General features: G+C 37.8%; 1 protein-coding gene across 11 annotated transcripts in view; it reads left to right on the forward strand.

Moving 5' to 3' along the window:
- SLC44A1 (solute carrier family 44 member 1) overlaps positions 1–24,266 on the forward strand; it is a 189,483-nt gene that overhangs the window by 74,141 nt on the left and 91,076 nt on the right. For all 11 annotated transcript variants that reach the window (XM_017975217.5, XM_035253654.3, XM_078373714.1 and 8 more), the window contains one exon: positions 18,432–18,568. In XM_017975217.5, the coding sequence (XP_017830706.3) occupies positions 18,432–18,568 (137 nt within the window). The remainder of the gene's footprint in view (positions 1–18,431; positions 18,569–24,266) is intronic.

Raw genomic sequence — 24,266 nt, forward strand, 5'->3', positions numbered from 1 at the left:
CCAAGTAAACAAAGACACTCCTATAAGGCTTAGAAATTAACACCCAGAAGTGAAGGGCAAAGTCCAGATCTCTTTCTGAGTAATGTTACACTCTTACTACACACTGGGGCTCATTAGATTAAATTGGATTTTGTAAAGTCAATTTTCAGGAAGAAATTTAAAAATATTTTATTTTATAGTTTTGTTGAGTTATAACTTACATATAGTAAAACTTACTGTATATAGTTATCAAACTATAAAACATACAGTAAAATATACTGTGTATAATTATCAAACAAAAGTTTAGTTTGAATTTTGATAACTATATACAGTCATACATCCTCCACCACAACCCACACTTCTTTCGCTTTTAGAAAATTATCTTATGCCTCTTTGTAGTCAGTCCTTGCCCTCATTCTTGTCTCTAGACAACCACTGATCTGCTTTTCATAGTATAGTTTTGTTTTTTCTAGAATGTCATATACATAGAATTATACATTATGTAGTATTTTGTCTGCCTTTTTTCAACATTATCACAATAATGCTACTGAGATTCATGCATGTTGTTAAATATTATCAGTGATCAGTTCCTTTTAAATTACTAAGAAATATTCCATTATATGGATATAACAGTTTAGTTTTTTGCTATTTATTTCAATATTTAACTTTTTTTTTTTTTACTATTGTGAGTAATACTGCTTTAACAATCTGTGCATGTGATTTTATCTATTTCATTACTCTTGGATAGTTAGCTATGTAGCATTGAGATTGCAGAGTCCTGTGGTGAGGATGTTTAAAAGAAATTATCAAGCTGTTTCTCAAAGTGGTTGCACCATTTTGCATTCCCACTAGGAAAGTAAGAGGTTTATATTTCCTTTACTTCCTCACAAGCATTTTGTATTATGAGACTTTTTATTATTTGTTATATTTTATTTTGTTGTTTTATTTTTTTAGAGATAGAATCTGTGTTGCACAGGTTGGAGTGCCATTGCTATTCACTGCATGGTTTTAGCGTACTACAGCCTCGAACTCCTGGCCTCAAGTGACCCTGAGGCTCCCAGATACTGGGAGTATAGGTACAGATCACCATGACTGTCTCCATTCTTTTTATTCTTAGCCATTCTAGTGAATTTGTAGTAGTATATCAATGTGGTTTTAATTGCATGTTTCTAATTACCGATGATGTTGACCATCTTTTTAAGTGCTGGTTGACTATTTTCTTTTGTGAAATGTTCATATCTAGCACATGTTAAAACAAACTGGTTAGTCTTAATCAGTTATAGGCACTAAATCTGTATACAAGACGTTTGTTAGGTAAGTGTTTTGCAATTATATTTTCTAATCTTTGGTTTGCTTTTTGTTTTCTTAACAACATCTTTTGATGAGCAAAAGTTTTAAATTTTGATAAAGTTGAATTTGTCTTTACTAATAGCCCATTTTCTTTGTGTCCTGTCTGAGATATTATTGCCTTACCCCAAATTTACAATTGTAAATACGTTCTTATGAAAGTTTTTTAGTTAGCTCTTATGTTCATATATATGATTCATTTTGATTTAATTTTTGAATCTGCTGTGAAGAAAAGGTCAAGGTTTAGTTTTTTTCTCCAATACAAAAATACAGTTATTCCAGAAGACTGTACTTATTGGAAGACTATCTTCCCCACTGAACTACTTTGGCACCTTTGTTGAAAATAGATTTTATTATAGGTTTCATGGAATGAAAGGAGGCTGATGGAGTTTCTAGTAATAGCAGCTACCAATATTATGGAGAAATAGTAATAGTGTACCTCCAATTAAGTAAGCAAGAACATCATCTTTTTAATAGCACTGTTTTAAATAACTAGTTGCAGCAAATCATAATAAAAGAGATAAATAGAATATGTATAGGTAATCAGAAAGAAAAATAATACTATTTGCCAATGACCAGGGGCTATAACCTGGAATGTTTAGTAGATTCAACAAAAACGTATCTTGAAATGAAGTATTTAAATTATAGGTTATAAAACACATGCCTAACTAAAGTCAGTCATTTGTCTTATCAGTGCACAGAAAATACAAGGAAAAATATACCTTGTTTTATTAAAAAATAAAATCTAACAAGATATATGTAGGACCAAATACAGTGAGTTATAGTACTTAATTTAACAAAAAGCAAATAAGAGACATATAATCTACTCCTGGTTGAGTAGTCTTAATATAGTAAAGATGACAGTGCTAACAAAGTTAATTTATCGATTTAATACAGTACCAGTTAAGATCCCAGTAGGATGTTCATTGAACTTGATTGATAGCATAAATTACAGAGTAAAGAACCAGGCAAGAATTTCAGAGGGGAAATGTTTTTACATCGTTTCTCATTCACAAAATAATTTAAAAGGATTAGAAGTAGTTGCATATATTATATGACAATGAAATGGGAATAAAAAAGATCAGGAACTACACAATGGAAGTGGAGAAGTGATGAGACCAGAAATCTAGGCTAAGTGTAGTTACTGACATTAAGCACTAAATTAGCTGTGAACTTTCCGGTTTTATAGGCAGGAAGGGAAATGCATGGTTTCATCAGAGGTTGCAGATCCAAAAGCCACTAGGCATACAGTATAAATCACTTACATGGGTTGGGTATAAGACAACAGAAATGTTGAACACTTTGAAATTTATATGTGTGTGCCCCATACGAAGGAGATAGCTGCTAATTGGGGTGAGTTTTGGCATGTGAGTAGATGGAGGCAGTGATGCTAAGTTTTCAAAAGAAACCGGAAGTCTGTTTGTGAGAAGAGTGTGTCAGTCTTAGGATTTTTAAATGTTGTCAGTTAGTATACTAGCCAAATAAAAGGTGGGAGCAAAGGGTTACTCATTATGTGAGTAAAGATTGTGTATCTATAGTTGTTATTATCTAATTAATAATTGTGTCACTTAGAGGAGAATAAAACGGGTATTGCCATTCTAGGGCAAAACCTGTTCCGAATGACAGTAACAAGATTACCTGAACACAGGTTAATAACAGTGATGGAAACAAAATAGAAACAGCAGAAATAAAAACTGTGAAAGCAATCAATGTTTAACAAAAAAAAGTGGGTTGAGTGATATTGTGAAGAAAGCTATATTTAGATCTATTTTAATCTCATACCATGCAAAATAAGTTCCATGTGGGTTTAATATTTTAAAGTGAATATTCTACTTTGTATAATTGAATATTCTACTTTAATGAATAGAAATTATACTTTGTAAATTTCAATGTTATAAATGAATATTATACTTTGTATTATTTCAACAATTGATATATCATTAAAGCAATAAAGAAATTAAGTAAGGCCAGGCGTGGTGGCCTGTGATATCAGCACTTTGGGAGTTGAGGTGGGCAGATTTCCTGAGGTCCGGAATTCAAGACCAGCCTGGCCAACATGGTGAAACCTCCTCTCTATTTAAAAATAATACAAAAATTAGCTGGGCATGGTGGGGGCACCTTTAATCTCAGTTACTAGAAGGCTGAGGCAGGAGAATTGCTTGAACCCAGGAGGCAGAAGTTGCAGTGTGCCGGGATTGTGCCATTGCACTCCAGCCTGGGCTACAGAGCAAAACTCCATCTCAAAAAAAAAGAAAGACAGAAAGAAAGAAAAGAAAAGAAATTAAGTAGTTCCAAGGTAAGCATGTTTGATTTTCAAAAATTTGATTCTCTGATATAAAAGCAATACAATGGGAACAACATTCAGAGTTTTTCTATAATAGGTAAGATTTTTCATGCAATTGGGGATGTATCTGTATGGGTAGATCCAGTAGGCAAATATCAAAGGACAGGTTACACTGTTGAAAATAACAACAATAATGTTTGGCCTACGATCTTCATTTGTAAAAATGAAAATAATAGCAGTACTTCCTTGGGTGTTTTAGAGGACTAAAGATCATAAATCATGTATACTCCTTAGCACAGTGCCTGGTACCATGAATGTTAACTGCTGTTTATTATAAACATCTTCATTACCATCATCCAAAAACAAGCTTCAAAATTACTTATCAAAGGTTCTTTCCTTTTAAGCTAAATAAGGAAAACATAGCTATTTTAATCATTACATATTTGTAGTTTATAAAGCACTCCCACATATTGTCTCATTGATTCTTACTATCCCTGGGAACTGTTTAAATTTTTTCTTAGTGGAGGCTTTCAGGGTTCACTCTTTTATAGACACAGCTTAGTCTTCATCATCACCCTTAATTGTTCTACCTATAAAATCAATTCAGAGTAATTAAAAAATTCCCCACTCTCACCTTGGTCTTCTCTCCGTCCATCTTGCATTGCATGTCCTTTTATGCCCACTGCAGCCATTCTTTGACCGCTAGTCCTTTGACTCCAGTACTTTCTCTCAAGTGCTTTTTAATTTTTATTTTCTGATACAGAATCTCACTCTGTGGTCCAGGTGGGAGTGCAGTGGAGTGATCTTGGCTCACTGCAACCTCCGCCTCCTGGGTTCAAGTGAGTCTCCTGCCTCAGCCTCCTGAGTAACTGGGATTACAGTTGTGTGCCACCATGCCTGGCTAATTTTTTGTATTTTTTTTTTTTGTAGAGATGGTGCTTCACTGTGTTGGCCAGGCTGGTCTCAAACTCCTGGCCTCAAGCAATCCATCTGCCTCAGCCTCCCAAATTGCTGGGATTGCAGGCATGAGCCACCTGCAATCTACTTTCATCCTTTTTTGTTGTTGTAATATAATTTTTTCATAATGTTATGACAATATCTAGTATATATCGATGCCTTACTCTGCCTTACTCAGAAATTTGAAAGAAATCTATGATAGGCAAAGGATTCCAATGGACATTTCTTCAAAGCCAGTATATGAATGGTTAACAGGCACATGAAAAGATATCCAACATCGATAGCTATCAAGAAATGCAAATCAAAACCACAATGAGTTACTCTTTCACATCTACTAGAGCAATTATAATAAAAAGATAGTTATAGATGTTGGTGAGGATGTGGAGAAATTACAGCCCTCATACATTGCTGCTGGGAATGTAAAATGGAATAGCTATCTGGTAAACAATATGGCAGTCCATCAGAATATCAAACATAGAGTTACCATATGATCCAGCAATTCCACTCCTTAATATCTACCCAGGAGAACTAAAAACACATGTCCCCACAAAGACTTGTACATAAACGTTCATAGCAGCAGCACCATCTCATAGCCAAAAACAGAAAACAGCACAAATGTGCATCAGCTGATGACAGGATAAACAAAATGTGGTATATTCACACAATGAAAAGTTATTCAGCCATTAAAAGGCATCAAGTACTTATACATAACATGGCATGGATGAACCTTGAAAGTGTTATACTACATAAAAGAAGCCAGCCACATACTGTATGATTCTGTTTATACAAAATGGATAGAATAGGCAAATCTATAGAGACATAAAGTAGATTAGTAGTTGCCTAGGCCGAGGGAGTAGGAGTACATGGAAGATAATTCACTTATTTTCAGTTGCCTATAGCAGAATACCTGCAACTGGGTAATTTATAAAGAAAAAGGAATGTATTTCTTATAATTATAGAGGTTGAGAAGTCCAAGATGGAGGGTCTACATCTGTTGAGAGCCTTTTGCTGGTGGGGACTCTGCAGAGTCCTGAGATAGCTCAGGGTATCACATGATGAGGGGGCCAAGTATGCTAATATGCTAGGTCACATTTCTCTTCTTACAAAGCCACCAATTCCCCTCCCATGATAATCCATTAATCCATTAACGAGGGAAGAGATCTCATGATCTAATCACCTCTTAAAGGTACCACCTCTCAATACTGACACTCTGGGGATTAAATTTCAACATGAGTTTTGGACAGGACAAATATTTAAACCATAATAGATGGGAAGTAATTCTAATGGATATAAGGTTTCTTTTGGAGGTGACAAAATGTTCTAAAATTAGATTGTAGTAATGGATGAACTCAGTCAGATATACTTAAAAACAGTGACTTGCACAGTTTACACAGGTGAATTTTATAATATGTTAATTATATTTCAAAAAAGCTGTTAAACTAAAAAGAAAATGAAATTTCTGGCCATTGGCTCATGACACATATTATTTCTCAGTATGAGTGCTGGAACAAGTTGATTTTGGAATGTTCTTCCAATTTATTGGACTAGGTAGAAAAGTTTTTTTTCATGTGGCTCTTGTGGAATGTTTTTTTTTTTTTAAGAGACAGGGTCTTGCTTTGTCACTTAGGCTGGAGTGCGGTGGTACAACCTTGGCTCACTCCAGCCTCAACCTCTTGGGCTTAAGCAGTCCTCCCACCTCAGCCTTCCAAGTAGCTGGGATTACAGGCATGTCACCACATCTGGCTAAATTTTGTATTTTTTTTAGGGGCAGGGTCTTGCTATGTTGCCCAGGCTAGTCTCAAACACCTGGCCTCAAATGATCCTCCTGCCCTTGTCTCCCAAAGTACTGGGATTGTAGGCAACAGCTAATCACCCAGCTAAAGTTGTTTTAATTTACTTTCTTGCCTCAGTTTATTATAAATATCATTTTTAATTTATATCAGTTTATTATAAATATCATTCACTGTAAGTGACTCTTGGTTGCCATTCTGACAATTATATCTCTCTCCATAGTACATAGATAAGGAGGAGACAGGCATTGTAGCTAAGTAGGAGAGTCATTCTTCCCCTTATGCTTTTCCAGTTCCATGCCTTTGCTTTGCAATGTTAGTATCTACTTTGGCTCTTTCATCATCTTACTTTTTACTCTTAGTTTCATCTATTTGGAGGCCTTTGACAGTCTCTTCAAATCTATGAAGTATAAAGTCTGTCTTCAGAAAAATACACGTGAATTTGCACATCAGATTTTGCTTGTCATTTCTGGAGGCTCACACATTTCACTCAGGCTAAGAATCTTAACCCTTCACACTGACTTGGTGATCTCATGCATTCCCAGGGGCAAGTTACCATTTATATGCTGATTATTCCAAAATCTGTATCTCCTGTCCAGATTTCTCTGCTAGAACCCTACAGCCAACTGTATAGGTCCATATGGACACTTCATAGGCACCTCCAACTCAAATTGTCTAAAGTTGGAACATTATCCTTGTCCTTCTATACTCTGCTTCTCCTCCTGAGTCCCCTATCTTACAAAATTGAGCAGGATTCCAAACCAGAATGTCCTAGCCATCTTGTCTGAGATGCTAAGCATTATCTTTAATATTTTCCTTTCCCCCTACATAGAATCAGTCATCAAGTTTTCTTCATTGTGTCTAAATACTTTTGAAATCGGCTTCTTTTTATTCACATTTCCACCCTAATCCAAGCCATCATTTCTTGATAGAAATTTAGTAGCTTTCTGACCAGTCTCCTTACTTTTCACTTGTTCCCCTTTGATTCATTCTGCACATTGTAGCTGGTGAGCTTCCAGTGGCTTCCCAGTATCTTTAAGATGAACTCCAAGCTTTCTAACATCTTTTCTTTTTGGAGATGGAGTCTCACTCTGTTGCCCAGGCTGGAGTGCAGTGGCGCAATCTCAGCTTACTGCAACCTCCACTTCCCAGATTCAAGCAATTCTCCTGCCTCAGCCTCCCAAGTAGCTAGGATTACAGGCTTGCACCACCACACCTGGCTAATTTTTGTATTTTTAGTGGAAACAGGGTTTCACCATGTTGGCCAGGCTGGTCTCAAACTCTGACCTCAAGTGATCCGCCCACCTCGGACTCCCAAAGTGCTGGGAGTTACGGGCATACCATTTATAAGGCCCTACGTGATCTAGCAACAGCTTGCCTTTCCAGCTCTCTGTCTCTTTCACTGTAGTTACTACCAACCATCCTGACCATTTTCTTATTCTCAGCTGTGCCATGATCCCTTTCACCTCTTTACCTTTGCCCCATCTGTTCCTGCCCTGTTCCTGCCCCCTTTCCTCCACACCCCACTCTTAGTCATTCTTTAGGTCCCAGCTTTAGATATCCCTTCCTCAGGACACCTCTCCTGATTTTCCATTCATGGGGTGCGTTTGATGCCTCCTCTATGATCCTGTTTTCCCTGCTCTAGCACTAGCACACTGTAATTGTCTTCTTACTCTCTGGATTGTGAACACTGAGAAGGGAGACACTTATTTGTGTGGTCTTATGTATCATCGTATCTTTAGTAATTATTTAGGACTACACCTGGCAGAATAGGTATTTAATAAAATTCTTTGAATAAATGAGAGTATTTCTCTGTTCCTGAAATGTCTTCTTCCCTACCTTCACTCCACTCTGGCCCCACTTAGCAAAATCTTATATAATTACCATCCATTTATTAACTTAGGAGATAATTATGCAGCAGCTTCTTTATTCCAGGCATCATTTTAGGCACTAAGGATATAGGGTTGAATTAAGTAGTCAATTATCTCTGCCCTGTTGGAGCTGATATTCTCCTAGTGGCAGTGGAAAATAAACAGATAAATAGGTAAAATATACAGTGTGTGAGCGAGTATAAGTCCTGAGGAAAAACAAAGCAGGAAAGATGAAGGCACATCAGAGTAGAAAGCTGGTGTTTTAGATAGACTGGCCAGCGAAGCCTTCACTGAGAAGGTGTCCTTTGAGTGAAGACTTGAAAGGAGGGAAGGAGCTAGCTCTCTTGCTATCTAGAGAAAGAAACCAGACAGATAGGCAGTGCAGCGGCCCCAAAGTGAGACTGTGCCAGGTTGCTTGAGGAACAGAAAGGAAACCAGTGGGAGACCAGGGGAAGATGAGGTCAGAGAAGTGCACATTCTCTGAGTATTGCTCTTAGTCTGATCCTTGGGCTTCCTCTACAGTTTAAAGTTATTTTCAGCTCTCAATGCTGTAAATTACCAGAAAGGACCATGAAAGTTTCTCTTCTTAGCAGTTGCCTGTAAATCAAGGTCTACAGAAGTGCTGGCAGAGGAGGCTGCCATGCTGTTTAGAATTCAATTGTCTCTTTGGGGGTTGGTGAGATGCATCCTTAGGTTTTAGTTTTAACAAGTGGCACCTCTTCCTTAGGAGATTTTTGCCTCTTTCTAATTAGGATTGGGGAAGCAGTGGGAAAGGGGCACTCTCCTGTCATCAACCTTATGGGTTGGGTTTCTTGGATTTCACCAACTCTGGTGTGCTGCCCCCATAGTTCTGTCCTAATATAACGGAGCTCTTCTAGGGGTATTTGCATCCCACCCCAGATGAGACAACTGGACTTGCACCCCGACGCCAGCCCCTCTGGAAATAAGAGGCCTCCTCTGGGCAGAATTCCACTGTGGGTGGAGTACAGATCTGTGAGGCTCTCTGTAGCCTGTGTTTAGCAATAGCAAGCCTCTACTAGGCTGTCATGGTTTTCAGTTTAGTATGATTCATTCACGGCAACGCTCTCTGTGGAAAGGGGCTATAAATTGTAAATTGATATGAGGTAATAATTGGAAAAATGATCAGACTCCATTTTTATTCCCCTCTGGGGAAGACACATGTCAGGAATCACTAAAGCAGAAGGTGATGGAGGGATTTTTCAGCCAGCTTTCCGGCTTTAGTGCCGCAGTGCTTCCATCCTGATTAGAGAGGAGAGCAGCCAAATTCGGCAGGAGGCGGCCAGCAGACCTAGTATCTGCTTGCCACCTTTTGCTCCAAAAAGCCTTGTTGCAGAGTTGCCATGGCAGCAGGAGGCAATTTAATGGCAAAGGCTCATCTCTGGAGCAGCACTGCTGTTCCCCAGCCATTCCCTGTCTAGCCTTCAACTGAGGGGCTGGATATATCAGGGTATCACTGTTGCCTGGCCATTTGAGTGCATGTTGACTAATGGAAGAGTTTAAAGATCTTTTACATTCTAAGGATGGCAACATCTTCTATCCCCTGCTTCTCCTTGGTGCATAGCTCTTTGACGCCCCATCCTATAGTCAACTTTATCAGATTATTTGCAGTTCCTTCAATATGCTTTTTCATGTGCTTTTAGACATGCAGTTTCCTCTGCCTAGAGTGCTCCCTTCCCCATCTGTCTGGAAAATTCCTACTCAATTTCAAAATGTGGCTTAGATGCTGCCTCCTCCTCCTTAATGGTTTCTCTAACCCCTTATCCTCCCATGCAGAATTACACAATTTCCACTGCCATCTCAGCCTTGCCTCCTCTCACATGGTTTTAAAATGACTGTTTACATTTGTGTTTGTTCTTCTCTAGACTGTTACTTACTTGTATTCAGGAACTGCATTTTATGAATTTTGTATCCAAAGGGTCTAGCTCAGGAGTGTACACCTACTGATGTTTGTTATAAATGAAGTTTTTCTTATCATCCTATTTAATTCCTGTCATGTGAGTGTTGCATACCATGTAGAATACAGCCCTATATCATGTCCAGGTAGGGTTTTGTCTGTGGGGGGATCCCAGAAGATCGCACTGATTTAATCAACTGGCTCGGCTGGTCTGTAACTCACTCTCCTTTACATTTATTCTCACTTTCCAGTTTGAACTGAAAAGTTAGGTTAGTCACCTAGCTTGCCAGTCAGTTCCCTCATTTGTTAAATTAGGATGTTGTGAGGGTAAAGCCTGCGATGCTTTGTGACTCACAGTAAATTATTGGTGAATCTTATTTTCTTTGCCTTCTCCTATCTTCAGTAAAGAAAGTAAAAGCAAAACAGAAGTTTAAACAAGTTTTAAACCTTCTGTGGCATCATATCATTCATTTTCACCTTCTTGCTCTGAGCACAGCTTTAAAAGCCCCTTCTTTTTGTGGCGCTTACCCTTTTTCCTGAGCTTCAGTGATTTAACGTCCCATCTTTGCCTCTTTGCCCTGTTTTCTTCATCTTTGGTGTATCTGTCCCCCTCGTTCACTGTGTAGACAGAGCATTTTATTTAGACATCTCTCCCTTTCCTGCCTTTTGGGATAATTTGTTACTGTATCTCAAAAATATCCATTTAAAAATAAACCATTTTCTCTTCCTCAAATAATTTCTGGAAACCACCCCAACTGTAATATATACATATTTACATGCCTTACCTGCTATCCTCTGTAATGTTTGCTTTGCAGTTAGGTCTGAGCATTTTTCTCCATTCCCATCTAACTTTTAAGTTCAAAGCTTACTTAGGCTGTTTTGCAGTTTCCTTTGCAAATGTGTTTCTGTATCAGCTGATCATGCTATGTGTGTGTCGTATATGCCAGTGCCTGCAGGTGTCTAGGCTGTTTTGTTTATAGAGTATTTTCCTCTTACTGTTTCTTGTCTTTCATTCTCCCTTTTGGAATTTTATTTATTCCTGTTCCTCTAAAGGATGTGAAACTTAAACAGTGTTGTATTTAGGTTACTAATAGGACCAGTAAAAGATTCACTGAGGATAGCAATGACAAACTTGCTCTTAACTTAGGTTTATGGATCATCTGTGACATGCGCTCTCCACCTTGGAGATGGAGTAGAGAAGGAGAAGGTATGGAGTCCAAGACACATAATCAGACAGGAGAAGCTTTCTCAAAATGGATGTGCCACATCTCTTTCCTGATTCCGTTTTGGGAGTAGGCAGATACTGTGTATTACCCTCTCAGCTGAAACATCTGTAGTTTTCAGTGACTTACAATGACCTGGTTTGACAATGCCATGCTTATTTAAGATCCAATTATTTGTTTCGTTGTCAAAAAATAAAAACTATCACACACAGTTCATTTACTTTAAAGTGAAAACTGAAAAACTAATGTAAGCATTTATTTACCTGGTTAAGGAAATTTTCAAATCAATAGGCAAGAAAGTACAGTTTTAATAAATCATAAATTGGTTTGATATAAGCACTTTGCCCCTTCTGTAAATATTTAGTTAAATATGAATTAATTAAAATATAATTACTTGTATGCATGTTGCCATGGATTGGATGAACTTCAGAATGCTGGAAGCAGAATATTCAAAGTTAATGGAGAGCAGTTAAAGTTATCAATGATTATTTGTAGGAAATATTTTGAGAATAGTGCAGAATAGAAACTGAAACTCAGCATCAGAGATACTAGGTTCGAATTCATGGTTTGGAACCTACTAGCTGTCTTGGGCCTGGTGTTAGGCCTCAGAGCCTCAGTTTTAACATCTGTGGTGGTGATGGTCCCTACCTCGCACAGTTGTTGCAAAGATCAAAGAAGGTCTTGAATGTGACAGTGACTAATACCTACGCACCCAACAAATGTTAATAGAACCTGAACCTAAGGTCAAGGTCTCTATGTTATTTTTAATTTTATGTGTGTACATTTGGATATTGGAAATGCATAGAGAATTAAGCTTAATATATTATTTTTTCTTTCTTTCTTTCTTTCTTTCTTTCTTTCTTTCTTTCTTTCTTTCTTTCTTTCTTTCTTTTATAGGTCCTATGAAATTTACGCTTTAAAGAGGTTCTGTTTTGATGTGTTTTCAGGATTAGTTTCAAGATCTAGAGCTCCTTTTAGCAGTTCTTGTAGTGTGCTGGCTTTGTAACGGCAAATTCTCTTATCATTTGATTGTCTGAAAAAGATTATATCTTTCCTTCATTTGTGAAACTTAGTTTTGCTGGATACAAAATTCTTGGCTTGTAATTGTTTTGTTTGAGGAGGCTGAAGACAGGGCCCCAATTCCTTCTAGCTTGTAGGGTTTCTGCTTAGAAATCTGCTGTTAATCTGATAGGTTTTTCTTTATAGGTTACCTGGTGCTTTTGCCTCACAGTTCTTTAGATTCTTTCCTTCATCTTAACTTTACATAACCTGATACAATATGCCTAGGGAATGATCTTTTTCGTGATGCATTTCCCAGGTGTTCTTTGAGCTTCTTGTATTTGGATATCTAGGTCTCTAGCAAGGCCAGAAAAGTTTTCTTTGATTATTTCCTGAAATATGTTTTCTAAACTTTTATTTATTTATTTTTCTTTACTTTGGCAGGGATTGAGATTTTTAAATAGAATTTTCATTTCCTTTTTTTGTTGGAGGTTTCAATGGGACGGGAGAATCACAAGGAATCAGGTGTTCAGAGGAATGTATTGAGTAGAGGTGAGGAACTAGGATGTTGAAAAGTAAAAAAAGGAGAGAAGAAGAGGAAGAAAGAGGAAGAAAAAGAGGGAGAGAGAACAGGAATATTGCTTCATTCTAAAAATGGGTATTAATAATGGCCAATCAATATTTTGTGTATTTAAAATGGAGAACTCCATAAATATTTATTGAGTTTACTTGTTCCGGATCTGAGTTGAAGTCCTGGATATCCTTATTAATTTTCTGTCTTGTTGAGTCTAAATCTCGTTATGGGTCTTAAGATTTCTTATTGTTGCATTGATCCTTTTACCACTGTATCTTTGTTGCTTTGAAATCTATTTTATCTAATGTGAGAATTGCAACTCCTGCTTTTTGTTTATTTATTTATTTTTGCTCTCCATTTGGTTGGTAAATTTTTCTCCAACCCTTTGTTTTGAGTCTTTGTGTATCTTTGGATATACCGTTAGGTTTTGGCTGTATCTTCTGACTGGGGGATTTAGTCGATTTAAATTTAGGGTTACTGCCATTTGATGTTAACTGACTATTTTATCCATTCGTTGATGTAAATTCTTCTTTATGTTGATGCTCTTTACTTTTTGGTATATTTTTAGAAAGGCTCATACTGGTTGTTCCTTTCTATGTATAATGCTTCTTTCAGAAGTTCTTGTAAAGCAGGCCTGGTGGTAATAAAATCTCTGAGTACTTGCTTGTTCATAAAAGATTTTATTTTTCCTTCAATTGTGAAGCTTAGTTTGGCAGGATATGAGATTCTAGGCTGAAAGTTCTGTTCTTTAAGTATGTTGAATATTGGCCCCCACTCTCTTCTGGCTTGTAGGGTTTCCACTGAGAGATCTGCTGTAAGCCTAATAGGCTTCCCTTTATGGGTAACCTGTCCTTTCTCTCTGGCTGCCCTTAGTATTTTCTCCTTCATTTTGATCCTGGTGAATCTAACGATTATGTGCCTTGGGGTTGCTCTTCTTGAGGAATATCTTTGTGGTGTTCTCTGTATTACCTGGGGTTGAATATTGTCCTGCTTTGCTAGATTGGGAAAATTTTCCTGGATAATATCCTGAAAAGTATTTTCCAGCTTGGATTCATTCTCTCCATCACATTCAGGTACACCAATCAAACGTAGATTGGATCTTTTCACATAGTCCCCTATTTCTTGGAGACTTTGCTCATTCCTTTTCATCCTTTTTTCTCTATTCTTGTCTTGTCGTTTTATTTCATTAAGTTGGTCTTCGACTTCTACTATCCTTTCTTCTGCTTGATCTATTCTGCTGTTTAAACTTGTGCATATTTCACTAAGTTCTCGTGTTGTATTTTTCAACTCCTTTAGTTCATTTATATTCCTCTCTATATTGTCTATTTTTTTCAGCATTTTGTCAAACCTTTTTTCAAAGTTCTTAGTTTCTTTACATTGGGTTAGAACAAGTTCTTTTAATTCCCAGAAGTTTCTTATCATCCACCTTCTGAAGCCTATTTCAGATAATGGAACACAGTCCTTTTCCATCAGGGCTTGTTCTGTTGCTGATGAGGAACTGCAATCCCCTGTAGAGGGAGAGGGGTTCTGATTTTGGGTATGCTCAGCCTTCTTAGGCTGGTTTTTTCCCTTTATTATAAATTTATCCATCTGTCATCTTTACAATTACCGCCTTTCTAATTAGGTTTCTGAGTCGACATCCAATTTATTGATTCCCAATGCTGGGATTCAAGCAACCCACAGCGCCGGCCACAATAGCAGCGATAAGACTGATGGTGCTCTTCTGCCCGGGAATCTCTGGTCTGGCTTCCTTCTTGAGTTCGCAACAAGCGGCTCTGCCTTCCAGGAGCTCCAAACACCGGTCAGTAAGGGAACCAGTCCCGTCCACTCTGCATGAAGAGCTGCCACGCCAAGGCGCCAGCAAAAGTGCTGTGCCAGCCACAAGAGTCGCGCTGGCGACCTGTGGGGCTCCTCCACTAGAAATCTGCTGGTCCGTGAGCGACGAACATTCGTCTGAAAGTATGGTGTCCTCTCGTTCTCTGAGCTTTCACTGGGAGCTACAATCCTGAGCTGTTAGTGATCAGCCATCTTGGATCTGTTTTCTTTTGGATCTTTCTCTTGGATCTTTCTTTCTTTTTTGAGACAGAGTCTTGCTCTGTCACCCAGGCTGGAGTGCAGTGGCATGATCTTGGCTCACTGCAACCTCTGCCTCCCGGGTTCAAGTGATTCTCCTGCCTCAGCCTCCCACGTAGCTGGAAAATATAGATGCCTGCCAACACACCCAGCTACTTTTTTTGTGTTTTTAGTAGAGATGGGGTTTCATCGTGTTGGTCAGACTTGTCTCAAACTCCTGACCTCAAGTGATCTGCCCACCTCAGTCTCCCAAAGTGCTGGGTTTACAGGCATGAGCCACCACACCTGGCCACCTTAATATATTCTTAGACTATGGAAAGCAGGTAAGATATGGAGTGTAAACATGTGATGTATGTGAGTGTGTATTTCTTGAAGATACCATTTCAAATAAGTTTTTAGATCTTTTCAAGCCATATACACAGGCTAAACAAATGTGCAGCATAAATTTCACAGTGATGTAGTCATGGTAGCATTCTTCTCACCCTCCTGTTCTTGTTTTCCTTGTCCTGGACCTGTTGTGGGGGTCTAAGTTCTCAAGGGTAATGACCTTACCCTTAGTCATGAATACTCCTACACAGACTTTTTTTTTTCTAAATGAAAACTGTATGTTAGTATTGTATCTCTGTTTTATGCCCATATAAGAAAGTATTGCATTTAGTTCCTTACTATGAAATATAAAATGTGTGAAAAGCAAATAGTATTCTTAATGATAACGACTTGAATCACTGAGTGCCTACTATGTTAGGTACTTTAAGTATAGTATTGGTCACATTACAACAAACTATAAAGTAGGTATGTGGTTTTTCAGATAAGGAAACTGAGGCTCAGAAGAATAAATGTATTTTCCAAGGTCAGAGAACTATTAGAACCAGAAAGCAAGTTCACATTGGTCTGACTAAAGGAAAGGATAAGGTTGCTGCCCATTCACTGTATAGATCAAAGGAAAATGTTTTTAGGTATAAAAAAAGTTAGAAATATAATAGGGATACGTTTGCCCTTGGAGAAGGCAGAAGCCTGCAGGACAGACAGTGTGTCTATTCCCAAGAGGTTGTCATTGATCCAGTCTAGGCCCAGCAGCAAGGCCCTGGCAGCTTCCGGCTTTTTTTTTTCCTTTTCCCTAAGCTTCTTTTTCTGCTCTGGTGTGATTTCCCCAGATGGTTCTCAAGGCATTGCTCATCACTTAGAACAGTTTCCTCAATGCTTCTTTCCCATCCCAGTTCCAATGCCCACCTCCCACCCCATAGAGAAACACAACAGAATTACTATGAGAATTAAATGAGTTAATACATGTAAAGGATTAATACAGTGTCTGAGAAATAGTAAGTCCTCAATAAAATTGGCTATCATTTTAAAAAGTCTTTACCATTAAGTATTATTAGGCCAGGTGCAGTGGCTTATGCCTGTAATCCCAGCACTTTGGGAGGCCGAGGCGGGTGGATTGCTTGAGGTCAGGAGTTCAAGACCAGCCTGGTCAACATGATGAAACCCCATCTCTACTAAAAATACAAAAAGTTAGCCGGTGTGGTGGCACACACCTATATTCCCAGCTACTTGGGTGGCTGAGGCAGGAGAATCGCTTGAACCCAGGAGGCAGAGGTTGCAGTGAGCTGAGACCACACCATTGTACTCCAGCCTGTGCAACAGAGCAGAACTCCATCTCAAAGAAAAAAAAAGTATTCTTAGTATTAATGGTGGTGAATGATGGCAATGGTAGCAGTGATAGTGGTGGTGATGGTAGTAGCTGTAGTGGTTGATTCAAAGGTTTTATGACACATTTCTCAAGGTTCTCAAGGTCCTGATTTTTCCCTGTCCAAGATCTTCATGCAATTCATTATACAGGATCTCCGGCATAGACATGCTTAGTCAGATGCCCAGGATAGTTGAAGGGAGAATTACTAAGGGCATGCTTGTTTTCACTCAAAAGTTGTCAGAAATAATTCTCTGTATCAGCCATGGAAGCAGTCCACAAAACCTACTTCTAAACCGCATCTTTCTGCCTGGCTTTTTTTCTTTCCTTCTGTTTGTATAGACAGAACATTAATGGGTTTGGAGTCACTGATAGGATCATATATAAAATTTTTTTGTTTTTTAGTTTGGTAAGTTATACCTGACCTTCATGCCAGGTTCCCAGCCCCCTTGCTGCGCTGAAATGTTCAGTGTTACTTGATCTGCAAAGGCCTCTGTAGTAGTCCCCCCATCCTCCACCTTTTTTTCCTACTTACTGTTTTTTTCCTTGTATCCCTTTATATTTTCCATTTCAGCATATATATTGACTTTACCTTTTCTGCTTTTCAGTTTATTCCCCTGATTTTTATATTTGGTTATATTTCCCGTTCCAGATTTGAAATTCACACAGAGTTTAACTGTGTGAAAGGCTATTGACAGATGCATGATTTTATAAAACTTCTTATGGGCTCAGTGGAATTGAACCCTGGCTGGAGATTTTTAACTCTTATTTTAGGTGGAAGCATTCCTTCTTGTATTCCCTTCCTTGATCTGTAATATTGCACTTAGCTTATCTCAGTTGAGAATGTTTAGCCCTTACTTTCTCTTTGAGCAGATGTTAACATCTATAATCTTTATCATCTCATCTACTTTATAACATTAAAAATACTTGCTTTAGTGTGCTTTCTAATTTTCCCTTTCCTAAAATATAAATATACAGGACTTAAAGGGTATAATTTCAGACTTGGGGATTATTTTGTCTATCTGTAATGGACAATATTTAAACCATTAATAAACAGTATTTACTGGAGTTATAGCAGTTCAAAAGTAATTTGCATTCTTTCTAGAAGATGTGGATTCCAAAAGGTAAAATAAAGTAAATTAAAAATCCCTTTATTTTAACACCTAGAGATGACTGTAGTTGAAATGTTGGTGTATTTCCCTCTAGTCTCCATTTAACTTTATATATTCAGTTATATATATTAATTGCTATATATAATATATATTCATTTTTGGAATTATATAATTTTGTTTGTATGAATTATATATAATAAATGAATTACATTTATTAACTAAAGTTTACAGTTTATATCTGAACTGTAATTCATGCTGTACTAGATAGCAGTATTATGATATTCCAATAAGTTTTTTGGTGCAAATTTGACAAAACAAGAAAAAATTAATGATTTGAAGAAAATTAAAATAGATGATCTGATTATAAAATCTTCATGTGCACATTACAAACACTTAAATGTTAGAAAAATAGATCATGAAAATTATAATCCTATGATTCCCCTATTCCCACTGTTAACAGTCTGTTTATAAGCAATTTTTTAAAAATGTATTCGTGATGAGATTTTTATTGTGGAGGAATGTGGAATAGATGTTCTTTGCTCTAGGCTTAGTGAAATATGCAGTGACCCACAATGTGTTTTGTGAAATAATATCTCAGTTTTTTTTTCTCCATGCTTTAGGTATGTATTCTTTTTGGATCCTTGCAACCTGGACTTGATAAACCGGAAGATTAAGTCTGTTGCACTGTGTGTAGCGGCATGTCCCAGGCAAGAACTGAAAACTCTGAGTGATGTTCAGAAGTTTGCAGAGATGAATGGTGAGATATTAGGCCATCCAAATCTATGTCCTGTCACTTTGTTCTCTTTGTTAAATATAAATTTGCCCTAGTGTTAAATAAATTATCAAGCAACCTTAGAGAATCGAAGTAATTTTGGACTTCCTTGCTAAAAGATGTTAGAGTCACCCAGGGAGCTGTTAAACTCCAGATTCCTGGGCCCACCCCATGAAATTCTGACTGAGTGGGTCTTTGCACTCTGGAAATTTGTATTTTTTAAATAAATATCTCAGGTGTATTTGATGTAGTCTATTGAGTATTTGGACATTACTAAACTGCTCTGTGTAAAATTTGTTTTTTGTTCTCCCTTCCCAAGTATTGGTTGAAAGTATTTTAATTTGCGTATATCTATATATACATATATATGTATATCAAAACAAATTTTATATATTGAAATTATATATATATTTACCCTGGCTAGCAATGTAACTATATATATTATAGGAAATTTGAAAAGTTCAGAAAAAATAAATAGAAATTAAAATTCTACCATCAGTACTTTTTCAATGAGTTGGTGTGTATATAATTTTGTGTTCTGCTCTTTAAATTTAATGTTATGTCATAGATCTTTTTCTAAGGATAATTGTGAGAAACTTTGAGGCTAAACATATGGGAATTAGCTGAGAAAAATACCATAGTTTCCTAAAATTTAGCTCTGTTCTCTTAGGCTTTTTAATCTCTAGGTACCATCTTCAGGTCCGCATGATTTGCTTCACTTCTCTTCAGAGAATAGTTTTTTTTTTTTTTTAACCATCCTTTGTAGAGGCCCATGTTTTTAAATTTCCTTATGGTTTTATGCTTGTATTTAGTGTGTAGGAATCCTCAGAGCTGCGTTGGTCCTACCCAGATCCACAGGCTAGTGCTGATTCTTTGGAACAAGGACTGACCCACGTATCCAGTGGGTACAACTTCTAGCTGGGTAGACAGACAGGCTGGAACCATAGCTCTGCACATGGTAGCATGGCCCCAGAGTCTTTCAGTTGGGGATCCTTGCCTTCTGAAGGCAGGGGGACTGCAGTCTTCCAGGCTGGCAGTATCCCTGTTCCATCATTCCATGTCCTCAGCATAGGATAACATGGATTGATTTGGGTCTGGTTTCCAGTGCTGACTTTGTCACTGACTGGCTCTGTAATGAGGGCAAAAGGCAAAAGTTCTCTGAGCCTAGGCTTCCTCTTCTGAAAAAATGTGGATTAAAAATAATACTCCCTCATAGGTTGTTGTGAAGACTAAATGAGATGATGTGTGAAGAATACTGGATGCTTGGTAGGCACTGAATAAAGAAGTGCTAATCACTCTTTACAATCTCATTTTTTATTCCCATATGGTATCCCCACATGTGTTGTTGCTGAGCCTCACAACTGTCAGCCTCATCATTATAAGGTTTTTTAGGGAGGAGTGAACCCTTCTGGGTTTTCCAGAGTTTTAGACAGTGTGAATACACATAGTATACTCTGACATGTGGTGTGGTTGAGTGGTTAAAAGTATATGCTCTGGAGTCCAGTTGTTTGGGTTCAAATGCTGCTCCTATCACTTACTGACTGTGAGACCCTGGGCAAATTATTTGACTTCTCCTTGCCTCAGTTTTCCCATCTATGAAACGGAAAATATTTGTACCTAATATACTTTATAGGATTGTTATGAGAACTTGATACATGAACAATGCTTAGAACAGTATCTGGCAAATATTAAGTTGCTAAGAAAAATTACTGGTTACTGCTATTATCATTATAATTATTAATATTGTTATTTCACCAACCGAATGTAATAGTCTTTCTGCCTCCAGTCTCTCTCTACTTTTAGCTCTCTTTTGTACTGCTGCCACATTAATAGTCCTAGAGCTTCAATCAATGCTAACCCCTTGCTCAGAAATCATCCATAGTAAAAAATAAAAGCCTATATGTCTTATATTGTCATTCAAAGCTATGATCTAGTCATGAACTATCTTCCAACATATCTTCTCAAACCCACGGGATGTGAGTCTTGCTACCTTGAACCTGAGCTGTCATCTGGAGGGCTAAAAGAGAGCTAGGTCTTTGTTGGCTGTGTGGCCTGCTGAGATGTTCCCTGGAGGAGAAATGCCCCATGCTCCCCTGCTGGTATGCTTTGTTTCCAGGCTGGTATCCTTCTAAGTGAATATGATACTGACTGTGGCCTGTTCAGGTCTAGTTAAGATGACACTTACTGGTGGGTTTTACAGCTTTGTATTTCTCACTGTGTCTTGCACAAAGAAGGTATTCAAGATGTCATCATGAATAAACATTATTTCAGAAAACAGACTTCTTAAGTTGGTGCCTAGCTACACAGGTACCTTTAGGCTTTTGTGCCAGCTCTATGAGTAATAATAAGGTAGCCATAACAAATGACAGCATCAAGAAGTGCAACAATGGAGGATGGAGACGACAAAATTTTAACAGGTAAATAGAAAAGTTGCAAAATTATATCAGAGAGAGAGCCTTTGGTATAGGGGCCTCAATGCCTTATTTAAGTAGCAACCCTAAGTTGAAATTTCTAAATATCTCAAAAGAACCTATGCTGTTGTTTGAATTGCTGACTACAAACTACATCTGGTAAGATTTAATTCCAATGTTACCCTCATCACTGAGAGAATTACTTCTCTGTTTTTTGATTATTTTTCCTTCTTTTGTCTTTTTAAGTTATCTGTTTTTTTTCTGAAGTGCAGAGACAGGCTGAAGTCCAGTTGTCTAGGCTGTAGTACAGTGGCACAATCGTGGGTTCATTGCAGCCTTGTACTTCTGGGCTCATGTGGTTCTCCTGCCTCAGCGTTCTGTGCAGCTGGGACTACAGGCATGTGTCACCATGCCCAGATAATTTTCTTACTTCATGTGGCAGTGAGGTGGTGTTGTGTTGTCCAGGCTGGTCTCAAATTCCTAGCCTTAAGTGATCCTCCTCAGCCTCTCAAAGTGCTGGGATTACAGGTATGAGCCACACACCTGACCATTCAATTATCCTTTCTATCATTTGAGGTGCAAGTTGTAGCAAATAATTCAAGAGTAGCAAATAATTTTTATTAGAATCTATGTCTGCATGTTGTTACAGCGTATTTCTTTTAGAAACTACACAGGCCTTTTGACCTCAAATATGTAGACCTCAATCATTAATTTCAGAGGGGAATATCTTTAATATATAATTCAAACTTAAGTGGGAAATTTTCAAATCAGTAAAAGGGGATAGTTAAGAGTCCATGAAAGAGCCTTAGAGCTAAAACTGCAAAAACTCATAGAAGAAAATGTAGGGGAAAGCTGCATGGCATTGCATTTGGCAGTAATTTCTTGGATGGCACCAAATTGCATCAAAAGCACAGGCAACAAAAGAAAAAAAATAAATTGGATTACATCAGAATTAAAAACTGTATGCATCAAAGGACAAACATCAACAGAGTGAAAAGTCAACCCATAGAAGATATTTGCAAATCAGATATCTGGTAAGGAGTTAATATCTAGACTATTTGAAGATCTACTATAAAAAAGCACACAGAAAAATCACACAAGTGTTGGTGAGGATGTAGAGAATTGGAACCTTTGAATACCATTGATGGGAATGTAAAACAGTACAGCTGCTATGGAAAATAGTATGGAAGTTCCTCTAAAAATTAAATCAGCATATGATATAGCAGTCCCACTTCTGAGAATATATCTAAAAGAATTGAACATAGGATCTTGAAGCGTTATTTGCACAACCATGTTCATTGTAGCATTATTCACAATAGCCAAGAGGTGGAAGCAACCTAATGTCCGTGGACCAATAAATGGATAAAGAAAATATGGTGTACTGCCAGTCATGGTAGCTCACACCTATAGTCCCAGAACTTTGGGAAACTGAGGCAAGAAAATTACTTGAGTTCAGGAGTTCAAGATCAACCTGGGCAATATAGTGATATCTCATCTCTACAAAAAATAAAATTAGCCAAACATGGTGGCATGCACTTGTAGTCTCAGCTACTCAGGATACTGAGGTGGGAGGATCGCTTGAGCCTAGGAGGCTGCAGTGAGACGAGATCATGCCACTGCACTGTAGCCTAGGTGATAGAGTGAGACCTTGTCTCAACAAAACCTCAAACACAAGCAAAAACAAAGAAAATGTGGTATATACATACAGTGGAATATTATTTTAGCCTTAAGAAAAGGAGGAAACAATGTCATATGGTACAACTTGCATGAAAATTGAGGGCACTATGCTAAGTCAAATAAGGCAGTCATAAAAGAAAAAGACTGCATAATTCCACTTACGTAAAACAAAAAGTAGATGTGTGGTTGCCAGGAACTGGAGGAGGCAGAAAAAGGAAGTTGTGGTTCAGTAACTAGAATTTCAGATTTATAAGATGAAAAAGCTCTAAAAATCTGTAGCACCACAATATGCATATAGTTAATAGTGCTGTACTATACACTTAAAAGTGGTTAAGACAGTCAAGTATATGTTATGTGTGTTTTACCACAATGAGAAATAGGAAAAAGAATTCCGACACATGCTATAACATGGATGAACCTTGAGGACATTATGCAAAGTGAAATAAGCCAGTCACAAAAGTACAAATACTGGATGATTTCACCTTGGAGTAGTCAAATTTATATAGACAGAAAGTAGAATAATAGTTGCCAGGGTGGTAGGGAGAATGGAATGGGGATATTGTCTAATGGGTAAAGAGGTTTAGTTTTGCGAGATGAAGAGAGTTCTGGAGATGGATGGTGGTGATTCTTGCACAACAGTTTGAATGTACTTAATGTCACTAAACTGTACACTTACAAATGATTAAGATAGTAATGTTATGTTTTCTGTATTTTATCATAATTTTTATTAAGTTCATGAAAGAAAAGAGTCCTGTTTGAGGTAGTAACAGTTTAAGTGCTAATTTTATACCTATTTTAAGATGCAAAGCAATGTAACATGTTTCTTACTAGAATGAGAAGATAATATAAATCCTTTTCAAAGAATTTTAAGTTTCCGTGACAACATTTGAAAGTACTTCTTAGCACTTACAACCATCCATTCACATGAAATTTTATTATCTCTAGAAATTAAAGGGGAAGAAGCCCTTGGTTCCTATGGTGGTGGTTGTAAGAAATGTACTTACTAGGCAAATAAATTATTTCCTCTTAAGACGGAGTTTCGCTCTTGTTGTTACCCAGGCTGGAGTGCAATGGCGCGATCTCGGCTCACCGCAACCTCCGCCTCCTGGGTTCAAGCAATTCTCCTGCCTCAGCCTCCTGAGTAGCTGGGACTTCAGGCATGCGCTACCATGCCCAGCTAATTTTTGTATTTTTAGTAGCGACAGGGTTTTGCCATGTTGACCAGAATGGTCTCGATCTCTTGACTTTGTGATCCACCCACCTCGGCCTCCCAGAGTGCTGGGATTATAGGCATGAGCCACCGCACCTGGCCCTTTGTTTCTTTTAAACAAGAAAGAGGAGTTGTTTTCTTGGGCACTCAGTTTGTGGAATGCCTCTGTCAAGTATGTCTGACTAAAATAGAGAGTTTGGAAACAATAGCTGGAAATTAAATTGGTATTGTGGAGATGTGAAAAACAGGCAAACAAATATAAAAAATGTGAGTGCTGGCTGGACGCATGGCTCACACCCATAATCCCAGCACTTTGGGAGGCCAAGGTAGGTGGATCACCTGAGGTCGGGAGTACAAGACCAGCCTGGCCAACATGGTGAAACCC

Source organism: Callithrix jacchus, chromosome 1, assembly GCF_049354715.1.
Source record: "Callithrix jacchus isolate 240 chromosome 1, calJac240_pri, whole genome shotgun sequence".
Lineage (NCBI taxonomy): Eukaryota > Metazoa > Chordata > Mammalia > Primates > Cebidae > Callithrix > Callithrix jacchus.